This window comes from Castanea sativa, chromosome 10 (genome assembly GCF_040712315.1).
Source record: "Castanea sativa cultivar Marrone di Chiusa Pesio chromosome 10, ASM4071231v1".
NCBI lineage: Eukaryota > Viridiplantae > Streptophyta > Magnoliopsida > Fagales > Fagaceae > Castanea > Castanea sativa.
This window is the reverse complement of record NC_134022.1, coordinates 34345854-34366018: the sequence shown is the minus strand read 5'-3', so window position 1 is coordinate 34366018 and position 20165 is coordinate 34345854. Positions and strand designations below refer to the sequence as shown.

The 20165-nt window shown below is 35.8% G+C and overlaps 1 protein-coding gene across 3 annotated transcripts; it reads right to left on the bottom strand.

Moving 5' to 3' along the window:
* Positions 1 to 8561: 8561 nt before the first annotated feature.
* On the bottom strand, positions 8562 to 16023 carry LOC142613298 (alcohol dehydrogenase-like 2). 3 transcript variants are annotated; one of them, XM_075785587.1, is made up of 10 exons: positions 15842 to 16023; positions 15613 to 15752; positions 15452 to 15498; positions 15020 to 15345; positions 13429 to 13511; positions 12759 to 12834; positions 12087 to 12151; positions 11361 to 11456; positions 9392 to 9553; positions 8562 to 8865 (listed from the first exon to the last, which is right to left on the bottom strand). In XM_075785587.1, the coding sequence occupies exons 1-10, from the start codon at positions 15891 to 15893 to the stop codon at positions 8749 to 8751; spliced, it is 1164 nt and encodes a 387-aa protein (XP_075641702.1). In that variant the 5' UTR covers positions 15894 to 16023; the 3' UTR covers positions 8562 to 8748. The 3 variants fall into 3 exon arrangements, with proteins under 3 accessions (XP_075641702.1, XP_075641703.1, XP_075641705.1); XM_075785588.1 differs by having other exon boundaries at positions 11361 to 11447; XM_075785590.1 differs by having other exon boundaries at positions 8723 to 8865; positions 9445 to 9553.
* Positions 16024 to 20165: the final 4142 nt, after the last annotated feature.

Sequence of the window (20165 nt, the reverse complement as noted above, 5' to 3'; positions counted from 1 at the left end):
ATCTTTCTACGATCTCCTCTTTAACCCCACCAAAACCTTCGAATTAGCTTCTCAATTTCATTGCAAAGGCCAATGGGGAGCTTGAAACAACACATTATGTAGGTGGGGATGGCTTGCACCACCGCCTTGATTAAAACTTCTCTTCTTGCTTGTGATAGTAACTTCTTCCTAACCTTGCAACTTCCTCCACACTCTTTCTTTGATATATTCAAAGCTTGCCTTCTTGTGTCTTCTAACTAGTGAGGATAAGCCCAAATATTCTTCATAATACCGAATTTTCGGAACCCCCAAAATGTCTTTTATTTCTATCCTCATTGCCTCGGTTGTGGATTTGATAAAGAAGATGGAAGTTTTGCTTCTATTAATTTTCTGCCCCAACATGCTTTCATAGGTAGCCAAGATTTCCAACACTCATTCACCCCTACTAGACTTGCAAAACAATAAGCTATCATCTGCAAAGAGCAAATGGGTTAGTTTTGGGCCTTTTCTACTCAAGGCAAATCCGTGAATGGAGCCTTCATTTGCTACCTTCAAGATAAGGCTATTAAGTTCTTCCGTACATAGTAATAACAAAAAAGGAGATAGAGGATCGCCTCGACGAACTCCCCTTGTAGGATGGATCAATCCTTTTGGTTCCTCATTCACTAGCACTAAATATGAGACTGTTTTAACACAAGTCATCATGAGAGTAATCCATTCCTCATTAAACCCATCTTTCTCAATTCTCATCACTTCCTCCAAAAAATACCACTCAACTCTATCATAGGCCTTACTCATGTCCAATTTTACCGCCATATAACTTGATTTGTGGGATTTATGGATATTCATGCTATGCAAAGTTTCAAAAGCAACTAAGATATTGTCAGAAATTAAACGGTGTTAGGTGAAAGCACTTTGGTGTTCGGTTATAATGGATGGCAAGATTTTTTTAACTGGTTTGCAAGGACCTTAGAAAAAATTTTATAAAGTACATTGCAAAGGCTAATAGGATGGTAATCAGACATAGCAATTGGGTTCTTTATTTTTGGGATTAAAGTTATAAAAGTGTGGTTTAAGGGGTGGGGAATTGAGGCAGAATTTAAGTAGGATAAAATAGTTTTTGATACATCATCACCAACAAGACTCCAATAATTTTGATAGAAAAGATGAGGCATACCATCGGAACCAGGAGCTTTTAGAGGAGTCATTTGTTTGATAGTTGCTTCTACTTCCCATTCCATGAATTCTTGTAACAAAATGGAATTCATCTCTTCGGTAACAACCCTCTCCATCTGATCTAAAGCTAAAGCTTCATTGCTTGGGTTTGGTGAAGCCAAAAGGTCCTGATAGAAGCTAGTAAAAGCCTCGGCAACATCATCTGGGTGTGTTACCCAAGTCCCCACCGAATTTTGGATGCACGATATTCTATTTCTTCGATACCTTTGAGTAGCCCGGCTATGAAAATACCTCGAATTCATATCTCCCTCCACCTACCAGAGAGCTTTTGCTTGCTGCCTCCACATTGTGTTTTCCTTCCAACAATTAATTAATCTCCATTTTCAACTCCCTAACCCGGTGATTACTACCATTTTGCCTTGCTTCTTGTTCGACTTTCACCAACCATTTTCTTTTCTCCACTATTTCTCTTCTTACATGGCCAAAATTTTTCCTGCTCCATTGAGTGAGTTCAAGACCACACTTTTCTATTTTTTTTATAACCTGAGTTTTGGCCTCATTGGAGATGGTGTTTCTTTATACCGCTTCGACTACTCAACCACACCCTTTATCTAATAACCTCATTTCTTCAAACTGGAAAGGCCTTGCCACGGGTGGAGGAGGTATGTCGCTTAGAGTAATCCAAAGCGGGATGATTTGATGTTGTACAAGTGAGGTGGCTGACATTGGTAGTAGCAAACAAGTTGAGCAAATCTGATGTGCATAAAGCTCTATCAAGCCTCTCTCATATTGAGTACCCATTGTTGTAGTGCGTGCTCCATGTGAATTTTGAATCTGTGTACCTAAGATCTATAAAACCACATGCGTCAATTGCATCCCGAAAAAGTTGCATCTAATTGTGACTTCTTCTATTACCCCCCAATTTTTCTTTACTTCGAACCAACTCATTAAAATCTCCTGTGCATAACCACAGCACTCTAAATTTCTGGTTTAAGTTTCTAAGCAAATCCCAAGATTCAATTCGCTTGTGTGTGTCCAATTCACCATAGAAACCAGTAAAATGCCACTCATTTTCTTTGTTCTTATTTATGATTGCATTAATGTTATTTTTATCAAGACCCTCCACCGAAAGATTAACTGACTCCCTTCAGAATACAACTAACCCGCCACCTCTAGTAGTTCTTGGGGAAACAAACATGTTTTCAAAATTGAATTTTCCTCTTCACATCTTTTAGCCTTGTTTCATTTGCCCATGTTTCGGCTATGAACATGACAGAGGGATCTTTTACCCACACCAATTCCGCAAGCTTGTTCACTGTACATGTGTTCCCAAGCCCACGACAGTTCCAAATTAAGCAACTCATTGTGATTGGCAGGGCTGAACATCAGCCTCCACCATTAAGTAAAAAGATACACCTTCATGCTTAGAAACCCGCCTATGCTTGCTTGGTAACTCCAGATGAGAAACCCCCTTCTTTTTCCACCAATTTTTCTTCTGCTTTCACCTCAATCATGGCTTTCTCCCTGCTTACCCAATTGTGTTTGCTCCTATCGTAGGTTGTCTTTTTTTTTTTTTTTTTGCCCTAATTCCTTCCTAACGTGTACTTAGATTTTCTGCTGAGATGACATGCTGAGTTGGCGAGTTAGTCACCCTATTAGTTGCTGTCGTAGGTGTCTCTCTCACATCAAAATTCTTCCTATAAGTCATTAATGCCTCATCAATCTCCCTGATTTGAATGTTAAATAATTCTGGCATTATAACTGAATTCGGAATTGAATTTTCAGATTCCTTATTCACCTCCTCTAAATTAGGAGCCTTTATTAGAGGTGATATGAATGAGATTGAGTCCGGATTTGGCTAGGTATCCTGATCAGAAAGTAACGCATATCCCTCTTCCACGTTTGTTGGTTTCAATGGTTCACCCACATTAATATCATTAATACCAACATCGATAAATTCTGTGACCATCTCCGTTGGTTGCTCCTCCACCTAACCTCCATTCTTTGCTCTTCCCTCCGATGAGCTTGGCTGTGCATGCAGACCCTGGGGTGAGGTACGAGCTTTAGGCTTCCATTGCTCGTAATAACCTAGAACATAGATAACATCCTTCCCTGCTAAAGTATACAGGGCTACCTTCAGAGACAAATTAAACTGTTGTTGCTCCGGCATGAGAGTTCCATTGCTCTCAATCCACAGTTCACAGTCTTTATCACTATGGTTTAGGCATCCACACCAAAAAAAAAAATTAGGCAAACGCTTGTACTTGAAACTGAGTTGTATCTTTGGAACATGACTAAGGGGGTATTTGGATTTCTAGTTTTCATAAATCATAACTCTGTTTCCATAACTCATAACTCAAAAATGGTGGGACCCATGACTCAAAAGCTTGTTTGGATTTTCATAACTCTGTTTCCAGTTTTTATTTCCATCACTCAATTCTCTGATTTTTGAGTTATGAGTTATGGAAACTGAAAACACATTTTGGGTGTTTTCAGTTTCCAAAACTCAATTTTCAATGGCATTTTGGTAATTAAACACACATGGAGGGACCCACAAATCAGGGTAAGCCGCAACTTTTGACCTTTTTTTTTCTTTCTTCTCCACTGTTCTTCCGTTGTTCTTTCTTCTATTATTTTTTTTCATCCTTTTTGCTCTTGTTAGTTCGTTCTTCCTTCCTTTCTTTTCTTTTTTTTTTGTTCTTTCTTCTATTATTTTTTTTCATCCTTTTTGCTCTTGTTAGTTCGTTCTTCCTTCCTTTCTTTCTTTTTTTTTGGTTTTTCATCACATAATATTTTTGGTCTTCGCTCAGTTCTTTCTTCTTCTTTTTTTCTTCTTCTTCTTCTTTCGTTGGTCTCCATTGGCTGGGGGTTTTTTTTTTGTTTCTTCTTCGCTTTTTTTTTTCTTCTTTCTCTGTTCTTCAGTTTGTTTAATCTTTCTTCTTCTTTTTTCTTCCTTTTCACCTTCAAGCCCAGAACCTACGGTATCAACAAAAACCCAATAAAAGTCACCAATCCACAAAGCATGAGAGCCAACAAAATCCCCAACATCAAAGATACGAACCCCGTTGGCGTTATCTGCGTAACCACCACCTCTGTTGAAGACCATCTCAACACCGACGCTGTGGCACAATCAACCACCAAGACGACCACAAATCACAGCCTTAACCCACATGCAACCACAGTAACCGATCTGCCAACCCACATATCAACCACCGATCTGCCATCGCAGCACCCATAGCATCAACCCAGATGCAACCCGAAAGGGCCAAAACACAATCTGATCTCTGATTTGCCACCACAAATCAAGCACCAAACCAATCTCAACGCAATTTGATCTCCAATCCACGAGCCGATGGTGGTTTGGTGTTGATTTTTTTTTTCTGTGGGTTTGGTGGCTGTGGTGGGAGAGAGAAAGAAACGTTGGGCAAGAGGTAGAGAGATGAGAGGCAGAGAAAGATGAGAGTCAAGGAAAAAAAAAAAAAGAACATGAAATGACATTGGGTCAAGCAGTGGGTCCCACAAATAGTAGAAAAAAATTTGAGTGATGTAAAGTGAAAACAAAAACCAAATGGGTAGTATTAGAAAATTGGGGTATTTTAAGTGATGAGGGATGAGCAATGAGTGATGAGTGACGAAAATTGAGTAAGAAGTGATGAGTGATAAAAAAAAATAAAAAATAAAAAAAACCAAACAACCCCTAAATGTTTGTCGAAACTGCAAGGATGGTTCTTTAGAATCCAATCCACATCACCCAAATTGTCAAAAACAAACAAAACACGATGGTCCTTTTGATTGCGAATCTTAAAACCATTCGTGGATCTCCACAATTGTTTGAAAGCTCGAGCCATGATTTCCACGTTGAGAAAGCAAGGAGTCAGGAACTATGCAACAAGCATGAACTCCTTGGTTTGTTGGTCCCTTTGCAGAACAAATCTTGTCTTCTCCCTCTCTGAAAGAGACAAAGAGTTCCATTTTTCAGCCAAGTCCTCCATTGTCTTTGCTGCTTAGGTTGGTTACTAATCGTGTTTCCCAAAACCCCCAAGAAAAAACCCACTAGCTCCAAAGTAAACTTGTTACCTTAGAGAGACAGAACTCTCCTTCCTTGGAAGGGACAATAAACTTCTACTACCTAAGAGAAGGGAGAGAACTCACTTTCTTAGCGACAAAGAGACATAATTTCACAACTATAAAAAAAATTTAAAAAAAAAACATAAACTGTTTGTTAAGGTTTAAAATATCACAAGTATTAAAATCTAAAATTAAAGAGCCCTCAAAGACAAGGAAGGCCTAATCCGCCACCCAAGACCCACTTAAAATATTGAAAGGAAGCCCAAGCCCATAAATGGGCAAGCCCTAGGCCTTAGAAAAGGAAGAAAAAGGAAAAAGAAGCTTGACCCAACCTTTGTGAGAAGAACTCCCAAGGAGCCTAGAAAAATACTAGACTAAGATACCTTGGAACTACTAGGACCAAGGGGATTCTCGAAAAATGCAGGAAAGAATCAGCTAAGATTTGAACAGCTCAAGGAAGCATGCTTATGGACACAAGGAACGAAGATAGGCATGTTCCATTAGCTGCCTATGACTCAGAAAAAGAGTTGATGACTTAGGAATTAGCATTTGATAAAAAGAAGCCTAGTACCTCGAGAAATGCAAGAAGGTAGACCATGAAGGAAGGTGGCTGAGAATCTTTTAGCTTAACAGAGAGGAATCTACCTATTTAGAGATAAAGACAAAGGGTGAAGCAACCAAAAGTAGGGGTTTAAAAAGGTCCATCTAGAAGCTTTGGGAAAGAAGCTTAAAAGTAAGCCTTCAGGACCTCCTGAAAAAGGAAGGTCAGCTGGGGACTTTTGGGGAGGAGGGGGGACCTTAAAAGAAGAACGTGTTGAGAAAATAAAGAGAGGACCAACCATCAATGTTGCTGACAACATTGGTTGTGGTACCTAGGTCAGCAAATGGAGAGAATCAATGGCGTACCAAAACCCTAGGAATATACTATAAAAAAGGGGATCAAGCCATCATCAAAGGGCATTCAGCAACAAACAATCAAAGCAAAAAGAACCCTTAAGGGACTCATTAAAACCTTAGAAGAGAGAGAGAGAGAGAGAGAGTGTGTGTGTGTGTGTGTGTGTGTGTGTGTGAAACGCTGTGAGGGATCCTGAGATAAGTGCTATAGGATACACTTAGATTCAAGGGTATTCAAATTTCACAAGTTTTGGAAGCCTACAAAGAGCTCTTTAAGTCTGTGACTTTTGAATTTATTTGAACCTTGTGACATATCTCAGCAGAAAATAGGGCTCAATCTACTAAAACTCAATATAATGACATAACACTCTATTTTCTGAGGATCCCTAACGTCTTCACTTGCTTTTTCCTTGTTTCTTTACTGTTCCTCAACCATCTATTTTACAATATGTATATGTTTGCATGTGTGAATATGTATGTGTTGTAGGGCCTATGTTTTGCACACAACTTGGTTTGTAATCAACCCATTATAGCTGCGGTGAATCAAGCTCAATCCACCAAACAACAAGTGTAAAACTCTTCGGAGGCTCAAGATCCTTGTTCCTACCTTGGACCTGGGTACTATCCAAAAAAAGAACCCACACGGCTTAAACATAAAATTTTCCTACGGAACAAAAACCCAACCTCTTTAAAAAAAATGCATTGAGAAATAAGTTATAAGTCATGGACAACCACCCTCATGTAAGCCTATTATTAACATTATTTCTATTGTTCTTCATTTATAACTTGCAAATTACAATATGTTGTGAAAAAAATTGTGTGGCCAAACTTTTTTTCCCTAGGTATGTAATGATTGATCATTGAGCACTTATTTTCTTAATTTTGTTATTAATACTATCTTTATTTTTTTTTAATAACTTGTTGAGGGAATAAATGGTGAGCAGAGAAAAAACATTTTCACATTATAAAAAGGTGTCTCTAGACTAATTCTATATTGTTGTACTTTATATTGATTACTAATAAACTCGAAAAAATGTCCTTAACTTTTTCTTCAAAAAGGAATGGTTGAGAAATTAGAGGTGGTCATCTTCATCGCCCCCACCTCCATGTGACAAGCTTGACCTTTTCACGCTTCCTTAATCACATTTAAAAGTTCATGAAAAATTTTATTGTTGGATGATCATTAATTTGTCACTTATCATGCCAAGCTGATTTATGGCAGTCATTAACCTGTTATGGCAATGACACAATGGAATTTGAACCCTCCCAAAGTTCCCGACATTTACAGTCATACCGAGGGAGAAAATGCTTCATTCTAAAAGCCCTGAAATTTTTATGACAATGTAGGTTTTTTTTTTTTTTTTTTTATAGAATTTCAACCTATAGTATCCGCTCCTGATGATATCTCTTTATTATCAGACTAAAATACTAATTGGTTTTTAGTGTAAATTGGGATTAAACTCCATATTTCTTATTCAACTATTAAAAATTTTACCAATTAAGTTTACTGGAACCTTTGACAGTGTAAGTATTTGTTTTAGCATTTCAAACACTAATAGCATTAGCATCCGAGGATGCAAAAAAAAAAAAACCTAATTTGCATCCTCAAACACTATATTATTAATTTTACTAACTCATTTTATAACTTAACCTACATTCTAGTTTTTATTTTTACATACAACCTAATAAAATAATATAAACTACCTCACAAAATAACAAAAAGTATTATTCTCTCTTTTTCTCCACTCTCTTTTTTTTTTCACACACAACCACAATTAAAATAATATTCTTTTTTACAACGTATGAATAGTAATATTGCATATATACAACTTAACTATTCATAGGATGCAATTTTTTTTTAAAGTTTACCAACTCAGATGAAGTGAGTTTTGGGTTAGGAGATGCTACATATATTTCTCGTCATTCTAAAAGCAACGTAACTGGAAGTAAGATGTGACTAGCTGACCCAAAAGAAGCCACCTAGCCCAAAGAATCATCGGCCCACTCTCATGAGCCCATTAGGGCTAGATCAATATAGGGTCCATTACAAGAAGTTATAAATAGCATATGTCATTCAAGAACGTGCTGATTGTTAGTCACGTATGGCTTGCTCTTGACATTGTCTTTAAATCTCAAGACGTTCTACCAAAAAATTTCATTTTTTTAATTTATAATTGAAAATTAAAAAAAAAAGTTATTAAGGCAATCAAAATTGGAGTACATATTCATATTCTCTAGAATTTCCAGAGTATTCTACTAGAGTTTTTAAATTCTTACACTTCTTTTAAAATACATTTATCAATTTTTTTTTTGAGGGGGACATTTATCAATTATTCATTAGTTTAAACATACAAATTCATTGCAGATGTGTCTGCTTTTTTGGATATATATTGTGGAATTTGATTTTTTTTTGGAAAAATATATAAAAATATCATTTAATAATATATTAAATACATCTTATTATTGACATGAAATCATTCGTTAACAACGTTTTATACATTTATACATAAAGTGAATAAAACTTCTGTCTTTATAATCAAAACATAACACAGTACCATGATGGATGAAATTTTGAGGAATTCATGGGGGCAACTGACCCCTCTTGCTCCGCCTTGGCTCCGCCAGTGCAATCTAGTGATCCATCCATATAATGCAACGAAGGCTCTTTCCTTCTTGATGTAATTCGAAGGCTTTGTTTATCTCTTGAAAGCTCAATTCATGAGATATGAACTCGTCCAAACTAAGCTCCTGCAGCACAAACACACATCACTAGTAGCATATTATATTCAAAATCATGATCAATACCATGAGTAGCGATTGCTTGATTGATGTAAACCATAAAAGAATGCCAATATTTATCCTACACTTTCTTTTCTTCGGACTTGGTAGTTATACAATAATAATTTTAAGAATGAGAGATATTTTTTAATAATTTGATATGATATAAATTATTTGATTAAGACATAGGTATATAATAATTTTGAGTAATACTATTGAAGAATTCAACAACAAACAAAAAAGAGCAACCACCACGCACCATCGCTTAGTGGTCACTCTATAAGTATAAACAAACACTTGTATGGGAGGTAAGTGAGTGTTCAAGTCATTAGGAGTTTCAAATACATATACACTTAAATTAGGCTAGTATAGAAATTCTATCTTGTATCAAAAAACCAAAAAACAAAAAAGAGCAATACTATTGAATTAAAAGGGGAAAAACTGAAATTAATTAAGAGGGCAACCAACGTAAATTAGTGAAATAATGTCAACATACATTGTCTAGGTATTTCTTGGCGAGTAGAGGGATATCAGATTTGGGTTTGATACCTCCAAACAATGTACCAATCACGCTTCTGCCGCGAAGAAACTCATAGGGGTTGAGACTTAGTTGCGAGCCATGCATCTCCACTCCAAGTATCACTGTCTTTCCCCAACCCTGGCTTTCGCAGAACCAATTATTGAATCAAGAAATACTTCAACACCAAAACGAATAGGAAATTAAATGATAGTCACAACTAATTTGGTAACAAGTGGAAGGCAACAAGTGTGCTAATACATTTGCTAGAAGGTTAAAGGGTGTTTAAACAAAGTGAAGACTTTGTGATTTTTGATACACATCCTTCAGATGTTTTTTTATTACCGCATTTGGATAATTTGAGTATGTATTGTGAAAGACCTAGTATTTTACTATTATAATAATAATTATTATTATTGTTATTATTATTGTTATTGTTATTATTATTATTATTATTATAAGATAGAAATCTTAATTAAGCACAATTTAAGTGTGTGTATATATATATATATGTGTGTGTGTGTGTGTGTAAAACTCTCTTCTAGATACTTGAACCTTAACCCTTATTTCTTCCTTCTACCTTATAAAAATTTATACTTATTGAATAACTATTATGTCAAGAATGCGTGGCGATAGAACCTAATATTTTAAACAGACAAACAATTTAGTTTTTATAATGTAGTATTCTTAATTACCACAAAAAAAAAAAAAAGCTAATTAAGAACAGTAATTAACGACCACATTTGTTTATTTCAATTCCTTACTTTCACGCAATGCACACACCACTTTCTCTATGGACACATTACACATCACATTTATGATGTATGGTGGATTTTAGGATTATCTTATACTAATTAAACTAAACTGTCATATCTGATGTGCCTTCTGCAACTTCTTGGCGTAATACAGTAACCAAAACTTATGGATTCTCTCGTTGGTTCTTGGAGAGCACTCTCATCAATAATTGTTAAAATTTTAGCATTTACAACAATCTCAAAACACTATTTTTACAATTTTAACACTTCATTTAACAATATACCAAAATCAAAACTTCTATTTTTTTTACAACTTCATTTAAATATTATTTCTTTATAATTTTTATATCTGTTTTGTTTTTATTTTTTTCATCATCTCTCTCTGATCTCACTGTCTCTCTCTCTCTCTCTCCCTCTCTCCCTTTCGGTCTTACTGTCTCTCCCTCTTGGTCTCACTGTCTCAACCCAGCAATCATACCCACCGCCGGCCACTAGCCACCACAATTCCAACAACCACCACAACAATCAGAGACCCACGCCGATCAAGTCAATGACCCACGCCGATGAGACCAATCAAGTCGATGATCCACGCTGATTAACTCGACAATCCACGCCAATCATGTCAATGATCCATGAACGCAGACCCACGAACCCAGACCCATGAAACTAGACCCCCAAACTCAGACTCATGAACTCATACCCACAAACCCAAACCCACAAAATTGCCGGAGCACATCAGACCACGACCCATGACCCACGACCATCGCTGAAGCACAATCATTGGTAGAGCACACTCATCGACGAAGCATAGAAAGAGAAGAGAGAAAAAAGAAGTGAGAGAGGAAAGAGAAAGATAGAAGAGAGAGTGTCGTTGAGGTGAATAAAAAAGAATTTTTCTTTTACAATCCAGCTGCAGTGCGATCTCAAATATGAGATTGTATTGTAGCTAAATCTTGAAAATTTTAAGATTTAGCAGCTTTAATGTAGAGGTGTTCATATCATATGAGGTGCTAAAAATGCTATTTTTAGCATTTGAGAGCTTTAATGTGAATGTTCAAATTCTATCATATTAACAGGAACCATCTTCTATAAAATAATAATAATAATAAAGATGAACAAGGAACCATATCAAACAAAGAGAGAGAGAGAGAGAGAGAGAGAGAGAGAGAGAGAGAGAGAGAGAGAGAGAGAACCTTTCGGCTACTTAGAAAAGCTTCTTGCATTAATGATGCCAATCCGATACACTCAAAGCAATAGTCAGCACCCCCATCTGTTAACTCCTTAATTACCTTATTATCAATGTCATACAAAATGAAAACTCCAAATCAGCACATACAATACAAAACTTTTACCTGTTTATGCCAATTAATATGTTTTATTGTGGGTTCTAGTTAGTTCAACTGGTAAAGTCTCTAATAATTAAATAAGAAATCTAAAGTTCAATCTCCGCCTACACCAAAAACCAATTAGCCAGTATCTTGGTCTGATAATAAAAAGTTATCATCAGAAACGGACACCAAAGGTTAAAACTTTCTAAAAATAATTATATATATGTTTCATTGTTTTTTCCTTAATGAGTTAAATAAAAAAAGAAAAATGATGTGCGGATCTGTTTATAGCTTTGTTTTGCACATTAAAAGGTGCCACTCACCAACCAGGCTATAAAAAACTTTTTCTATGCAAAGTGTGCAACACATTGGAGGGGCTTAAGAGTCTGTTTGGAATCCGTTTATTTCGTTGAAACTGAAAACTTTTTACTGAAAATATTATAGATAAAGGTAAAAGTTAGCTAAAATAGTACAAAAAGACTCATGAATAGTAGCAAAAATAAGCTGAATAGTAAAATAAGTTAGCAAAAATAATTAATGTCAATTGCAAAAATAATCCTAAAGATAATTTTATTAAAAAGGAATCCCTACCTCGCTGACAGACTTTTCTCCACAGGTTTTAGGGTTTATAAAATCAGTGACTCCAAATTTTTTTCCTGCATAGAAGAAAATAAAATGACAACTTTGTTGAGCTTTTAAATACTACTAGCAGTTTAAAAAAAAAATGATAATTACTACTAGCTTATATTTTTCCAAAAAAAAAAAAAAATTATGATCCCCATATATGCATAGGAATGACACGCATAAATTGAAAATTTAAACGTATTTGACATCAAATTATTGTTTGATTAAAATGATATTAAATACAAAATTAAAGTGCAATTAGAATCCAATTTAAATTATGGATTGAACTTTTACTTGAATATATTATATACTCATTCCGTCCCAAAATGTTGGTCATGTTTAGAAAATCAAACTTTTTACTAGAACAGCATTTAATGCATTATCTGTTAATTAAAATGTATAAATTTTCAAAACTACCATCATTAATTTAAATGATAGAAAGGAAAAAAAAAAAGCCATTGACTTTTTAAATAAAGTAAAAGGTAAGATAGAAATTTTATTTATTAATTTTAGAAAAAAAAATCATTTTGAGACATTTCAAAATGAAATAGAAGATTAACAATTTGAGACAAATGAAGTATGATGTATGGTAATGCTAAAAATAATAGGAAACCTTAGACCAATTAATGGACAGGTTACCTATGTCGAATTTTTCAGGATTCAAATCAACAGCAATAATCTTCAAAGCTCCTCTTTGTCTTGCTCCCTCCGCAACCTGTTATCAATTTGTGCTTCATAAATTCATTTAAATTACAATGACTTTTGCTAGGTAGTAATTCTTTTTCAATTCCCTTTTTTTCCCATTTCGGTATCAATTATTTAGTGGATTTTGATACCTATTTACTTTGCGAAAGGACACCAATCTGCGATCTAAAACAATCTTAAAATTTCTAAAAAGTCACCTAGTTCGCCCAATCTTGATTTGTCTGTATTCTGTAACGATCAAATTTGTTCAGAACGTTTTGTATTGTTTTTTTCATCTTGGTTTTTTTTTTTCTGTTTGGGTCTCTTGTGTCGTGTCTTGAATGTTGATTTTGTTGCGATTTTTTATGGATATTGGAACCCAGCTGACTTTGATACGTGGAGCAAGATCCACAGGCTCACTACTCACTGAGTTAAATAAATCTATTTAGTTTACCGGCAGTTTTAATTTCACAAATTATTTTACAATTTTAACGTGATAAATTATAAGTGATTAATTTTCATTTACATATGAATTTTTTTTTTTTTATCAATTACACCTTGTTACATCACAATTATGATAAAAAATTGTGAAATTTTTTGTAATCCAAAACTTTTACTTACATACCGCAAGTCCAACTGGTCCAAGCCCAAAGATAGCCACCGTGGATCCCTCTTCCACCTCAGCTACCTTCCACGCTGCTCCAATTCCTGCAACCACAGGAGAACCTGTTTAGAAGCTTTAAAAAGAAAAAAATTTATATAAGAACCTGTTTATAACTTTGGTAGTAACTAGTAAGTAGTAACCTCCTCCACTTCGCAAATAACACAAAGAAAATTGGGAAAAATATTGTAGGGAACAAAAAGATTTTAAACATCATGTGATCCAATTATAATTATTTTAGTAATTTTACAAGTTAACACCACAATTAGTGGACTTTGGGGCTCACCATAAAAGGCTAGGTGGTGCGGCATCAATGATTTTGGTGGTTGGTGGTAACATGACAGGTGTGGTTGACTCTTGAAAGGTGGTTTCGAGTAATGCTACCGCACACATACACAAATTAATAAATATAATCTTTTTTTATAACAATTACAACATTATTTTTTTTATTAACATTAATTAGTGTTTAAGTAATAATTTAATGATAATGATATTATTTGGGACACAATATACATCCCGTAATCCAAAAATTTCCCTATCAAAATATAAATCTTCTTTATATTGAGAAACTGTTTGACTAATTATTCATATGGAAAACATCTTCTTTGTGGTAATTTATTTGTATAGTTTTTATCAAAAGATATTATTTTTGATAACTTTGATGTTTGTGATAAAAATTCAAAAACTAATTTATTTTCAAAAAAACTAAAAGTTTTAGATTATTTGTAAAAAAAAAAGGCAAAAAACTTTCTTTTAACACTTTATAAAATTTTCCAACTTGTGTAATGAGTTGTGGCCCCTTATATTTTATAAATTCTAATAACCCAGACTCCACCTCAAGCTCACCATTGGGCTCGAATGAACAAACACGAGCTCATGGATACTGCCAAGCCCTTATGGCAAGGGGGAGATGTGTATGGTTTAGAAATCTTGATAGTCTAAATTTTACTCTAAGCTCACCCTAAGCTCGAACAAATGACCCTAAAGAGGAGATACTACTTTGCCATTTTACCATGGAGGAGATACCACTTCGCTCAACATATCACTTCGCCCAACATAGGCGGTTGAATGTGGTCCATATTCAACTATTTTTGGCCAAAATCCAAATTTATTGGATGACCTGGAAATAAAATTGCCAAAATGACCTAGACTTGCTCTATGCAAAGCAACATTCAGCAAAGTGACTTTACCACAATGGCCGACCGGTTGATATAAGTCAGCGGTGGTTATCGGTTATCAAAGTCTTTCTGCTCTATTTCTTGGCCACCACTTAATTGCTGGTTGCTTATGCTTCACAGCTACGATTTTGTACTCCAGTTTTCAATTATTAATTAGTTTCAAAATAATTAACCAGAGGAAACAATTATTCGGTTGAATACGACCAGAAAAATGGTACTCCATTGAAACTCTTTGAAAGATTGTACAATCCGAAACTCTGGCCAAATATAGCCACAAAAAAAAAGGACAAGACAATGACTTGCTAGTGCAGCCCTATCAATTTGATGGTCTATAAAATGTGTGTAATCAATTCATGTAGAAATTTACAGAGACTAACCTGTGGACACCCCACAACCAAGCAAGCAAGCCTTATCAGCTGGAATCTCAGGAGTAATCTTCACAGCATGGGTTACATCTACCACTGTATACTCAGTGAAGCTAGACACCCACAAGAAATGGTGCAAAATCTCACCATTCATGTCTCTAAATCTGCTAGTACCATCCCTAGGCATATTAGGGGGATAATTGTTCTGAAATTTTGTGCAAAGGTTGCTCTTTTGAGACTTGCAGTCTCTGCATTCATTGCAATTCGGTAGGAACACTGGCAACACTGTATCCCCAACTATAAATTCTTCTACATGCTCTCCCACACTTTCAACGACACTATCACCACAAAAAAGAAATTAAACGTAACAAAAGAAGCCAAAAGTATAACACAAGCTAGAAACTCATATGAAGAATAAGGATAGGTGGAGTTATATAAAATTACCCAACGGCTTCGTGCCCAAAAATTCTTGGAAAAGCTGCAACAAGTCCCTTGAGAGATAATGCACTAATTCCATTTAAAACTTTTGATAATTTACGATGGATAGTATTGAGTAGACTAAATAGCTGCACTATTTGTTATTTCTATGGTAGGGAAGAACTTACTGTTTTCATTTTCCAATAGGTGATATCAGTGTGACAGAGGGTTGTGCATATAATTTTGATCCGAATCTCCCAAGCTTTTGGTGGGTCTACTTCAATGTCCTCTATCACAAGTGGCTCTCCCGGATTTCTGCAAATTGCAGCTGTTTGGGTTGCAAACAAAGGTACAACATATGGTTAATAATACAGATCCAAATAGCCTTGAAATGGAATGTAAATGAAGCAAAAGAACCTTTGCATCTTAAAACTTTTCCTGCAGTTGCTGATTTGCTATCGCTCTCCATGGCAGTGGATGAATTAAATTAGATTCTATGACTTCTCCTTGACCAAAGCTCAGAGAGATGAGAGAGTTATTTGCTTTGATCTTCTTTCTACCTTTCTTTTCAGTTGATCTGTCTGTGTGAGTTTGCTGTTCTCTTCATATAAGTCAAATATTGTGAGATATGTTACAGATTTTAATATCACTTTTATTTATTTTAGTGGATTAGAATTTTTTTTTTTTAATTCCTATCCCTTTGCTTTTTAAATAAAATAGAATTAATAATATTATATATATGGGTCAAAGGATAAAATATATGTACAATTTTTGTAACTGTATCTAGCTTTTTCCTTAAATTAAATAGCACTTGTTAGAAATTTAATAGGAGTCTATTAATTAATAATATGATACTAAATGTGACTATGTGAGTGTTTTTACTGGAGTGTTTTTTTTTAATAGATACAACATAAGAAATTATAGTGTCCATCTTATGGGATTATTATTATGAGAGCAAGATACCATATCATATTGATGACTCATACAGTAAGTTTTTTGTTTTTTTTGAAAAAGTTGATTGAGTTTAAAAATATAAATCTATGACATTATATTAATCATTTACGTTCTTTATTATTATGGGTCAGACTAACGAATGTCTTTTGGATAATAGTTAATAATCTATTTTAGAAAAAATTTGACACCATTTTTATAAAAAAAATTTGAAAAAGCTATCAAAACATTAATTGCTTTTTTTTTTCTTTTTCCATAAAAACTTTCTTTAAATGAATTATTAGCCATTACCCTAAGAGCATTCATTATTATTATTATTATTATTATTATTATTATTATTATTATTATTATTACATGATACTATAAATAATCAATAACTTAGACGGTGTGTGTGGGTTTCTCAAAAAAAAAAAAAAAAAACTTAGACAGTTTACCAAAAGCCTTGCAGCTTAATTTGCACATCAATTTACAAAGTGTTGGGCGCGCAAAGAGACAAAGCTTTGCCTATATCAAAGAAAGGGTGTGGAAAAAATTGCAAGGTAATGATGGTTGGAAGGGTTCGAAGGAGAAGCTCCTCTCCCAAGCTGGCAAGGAAATTTTGATTAAGTCTGTCATTCAGACCATCCCTACATATACTATGAGTTGTTTCAAACTCCCTAAGGGGCCGATTAAGGAACTGGAAAAGCTCACTAGGAAGTTTTGGTAGGGGTATGATGGTACTAATAAAAAGGTGCACTGGATTAAATGGGAACGGCTTTGTGAGGATAAGGGGAAAGGAGGTTTGGGTTTTAAGGACATTGAGAAATTCAATGATTCTATGTTGGCAAAGCAAGTGTGGCGTATGATAAATAACCCGGATTCCCTATGTCATAGAATCTTTAAAGCTAGATTCTTCCCTGATTGTTCCATCCTTGAAGCTAAGGAATCCACCACTGGTTCCTATGCGTGGAAGAGCATTTTAAATGCTAGGGATGTAATTCGAAAAGGGATGGTGTGGAGAATAGGGAATGGGAGCTCTATTAGAATCAGAGAGGACAGATGGTTACCGGTGCATACTCATAGATCTGTGGTATCACCAATACCTACCATTGACCCTGATACAAGAGTGGATAGGCTCATCAATGCTGAAACAGGAGAGTGGAAATGCTCTGAAATCCAACATTTGTTCCTACCCCATGAAGTAGCCATGATCTATGGCATCCCTTTGAGTACTCGACTCCCACAAGATCGGATCATTTGGGGCCTCACCCCCTCTGGTACTTTCACAACTAAGAGTGCATATAAGCTTTAGTTTCCAATGTTTCAACTAATCATGCAGGTACCTCCTCATTGGCGCAACAAAGGAGTTTCTGGAAACGTCTTTGGCAGCTGAGAGTTCCAAATAAAATAAAACATTTCGCCTGGCAGGCTTGTAACAGCTCCCTTCCAACTATGGTCAACCTCCAACACAGGCATATTACTAGCGTGGATACGTGTGACGGGTGCAAGGCCCAATCGGAGGACGAACTACACGCACTTTGGTCATGTTCGAAGCTTACAGAAGTGTGGAGCTCTCTGACATGGACCCAGCAGGCTGCCGATGCTCAGGTTTCTAGTTTCCAGGATTTGCTGGATCGGTTTGTGCAGATTTTTGATGACTACAGGAAGGAGATCTTCATCATCACTGCATGGTCCCTGTGGAATCGCCGCAACGCCTCAAGACGTGGGCTGCCCACTCAACCTCTGCATAAAATCACCCAAATGGCAAGAATTCTACTCCAGGAGTTCCTAGAAGCACAAGACCTCATCACAACTAGTCATGAGCCATCTCCGATGCAGCATTGGTGTCCACCTGAAGCCCACACCTTCAAGGCCAACTTTGACGCTGCGGTGTTTAAGTCAGAAAGCTTAGCGGGGTTGGGCGTTGTGATTAGGGACTGGCGTGGGGAAGCTATCGGCGCTGTAACCATGCCAATTAGCCTACCTCAAACGGTCATGGAATTAGAAGCTATGGCGTGTCGAAGAGCTGTGCAGTTGGCCAGGGAGATAGGCCTTTCACAGGTCCTTTTTGAAGGTGATTCTTCAACAGTCATTAAAGCTATTTTGGAACGGCCTACGGATGTCTTACCATATGGCCATGTCATTGAAGATATTTGCGTGCAAGCTATGGAATTTCAGCAAGCTGCGTTCACTTATGTCCCACGTAATTGTAATGTAGTTGCTGACACCTTGGCTAAAAAAGCAAAATCATGTAGGGGTACTCAGGTTTGGCTTGAAGAATTTTCTAAGGATATAGCCCCACTAGCTTATTTTGATGTCCATTGATGTTTCTTTTTTGCCTATTATGAATAAAGGCCCAGCCCATTAGGCTGGTTTCTCAACAAAAAAAAAAATGTACAAAGTGTTGGGATTTAAGGGAAAAATGGTTTAAGCAATAGAATAGTAGCATAAAGTAACTATCTAATAATAATAACTTAGAACGTTTAAGGTTAAACATAAAAATTTCCAATGGAACATAAGAATCATCTAAAATTTGTATAACAAAAAAAAGGGCTTTAGTTTGTTATTTGCGTAGTTCAGATTTGGGAGTCCAAATCTTCTGTCCCACTTTTCCTGCTCCACTCTATACTCCACCAATAAAAACTTATCACGTGTTCACCTAATGAATTAAATTCCATCATTATTGACTTATTAATTGCTTGGTGGGTTTGCGCTACATCGCTTCCCAATTTCCATACCCACTTTTGTATTCATTAGGAAAAACATAAAGCATACTAGCCACTAGGAAAACCTAAGAAATTATGCAATGCTTGTTTTTTTAACTTTACCAATAACACAACCTCTTTTTAAAAAATGCATAGAGAAGAGTCATGGAGAACCACCCTCATGTAAGCCTATTATTAACATTGTTTTTATTGTTCACCATTTATAACTTTGCAATCTTAATGTACTGTGAAAAAACTGAGTGGCCAAAAAATTATTCCCTAGGTATGCACTCCCACACTTTCAACAACACTATCACCACAAAAAAGAAATTAAACGTAACAATAATAGCTTCAATGATTTCCTTCACGGTGAATGTAATTGGTATGAGCTTCCTTAAAAAGCTGAAGGGTAGACCTGCAATCAATAATAAGATTAAGAGCATTACAATTTACAAGGGTGAGTGGTATCAATAAGAGAGTTTTGAGATGTAAAAACATTGACAACAGAATGGGCATCAACTTCAATAATGAACATGCGAATATTGAGAACCCGAAGACCTCGTAGCTCAGCTGCTATGGAATGGGTATAGCCAATATTCCTATAAAAACTTCCTATCCAAGAGCCATTAGAGTCCCAGATGATACCACCAGCACTCGCACAACCTAGATTCCCACGAGCTGAGCCATCGGTGTTAAGCTTGTAAAAACCTAGAGGAGGTGGCTTCCAACCAATGTAGATAGAGGTTTTCCTAGATGCATTTATCTTGTAAGGAAGGGAAAAGAAGACCTTTGTCGTGAGGGACTCAATTCTTTTAAGTATTTTGTGGGCTTCAAAAGGAGCATTTCCATGACAAGAAGTTGAGTGGATATTTCTTCGGAAACATATCACTCCACACTTCATTTGGATTGGTTCGGAATTCGAATGGCCCAAATCATATTACTGGGAAACAGAGGGGACACAATTGCAACAAGATAGAAGGTCGGTGAATTGGGAACAAACAAGCCCAACAAAATTACAAGAAAAGGCCCAATCCTTTAATGGGCTGCTTGTCAGGTCCAATATGATTTTCCTGGAGGACCAGGGACTACCATCAGTAACGACTAAG

Excerpts from the sequence above, each read along its gene's own strand:
- LOC142613298 (XM_075785587.1), bottom strand. The coding sequence starts at position 15,893 with ATGGAGAGCGATAGCAAATCAGCAACTGCAGGAAAAGTTTTAAGATGC. Across the intron at positions 15,499-15,612 it reads CCTATTGGAAAATGAAAACA|GGACTTGTTGCAGCTTTTCC; the intron begins GTAAGTTCTTCC and ends TTATCTCTCAAG. Across the intron at positions 8,866-9,391 it reads CCAAGAAATACCTAGACAAT|GAGCTTAGTTTGGACGAGTT; the intron begins GTATGTTGACAT and ends TTTGTGCTGCAG.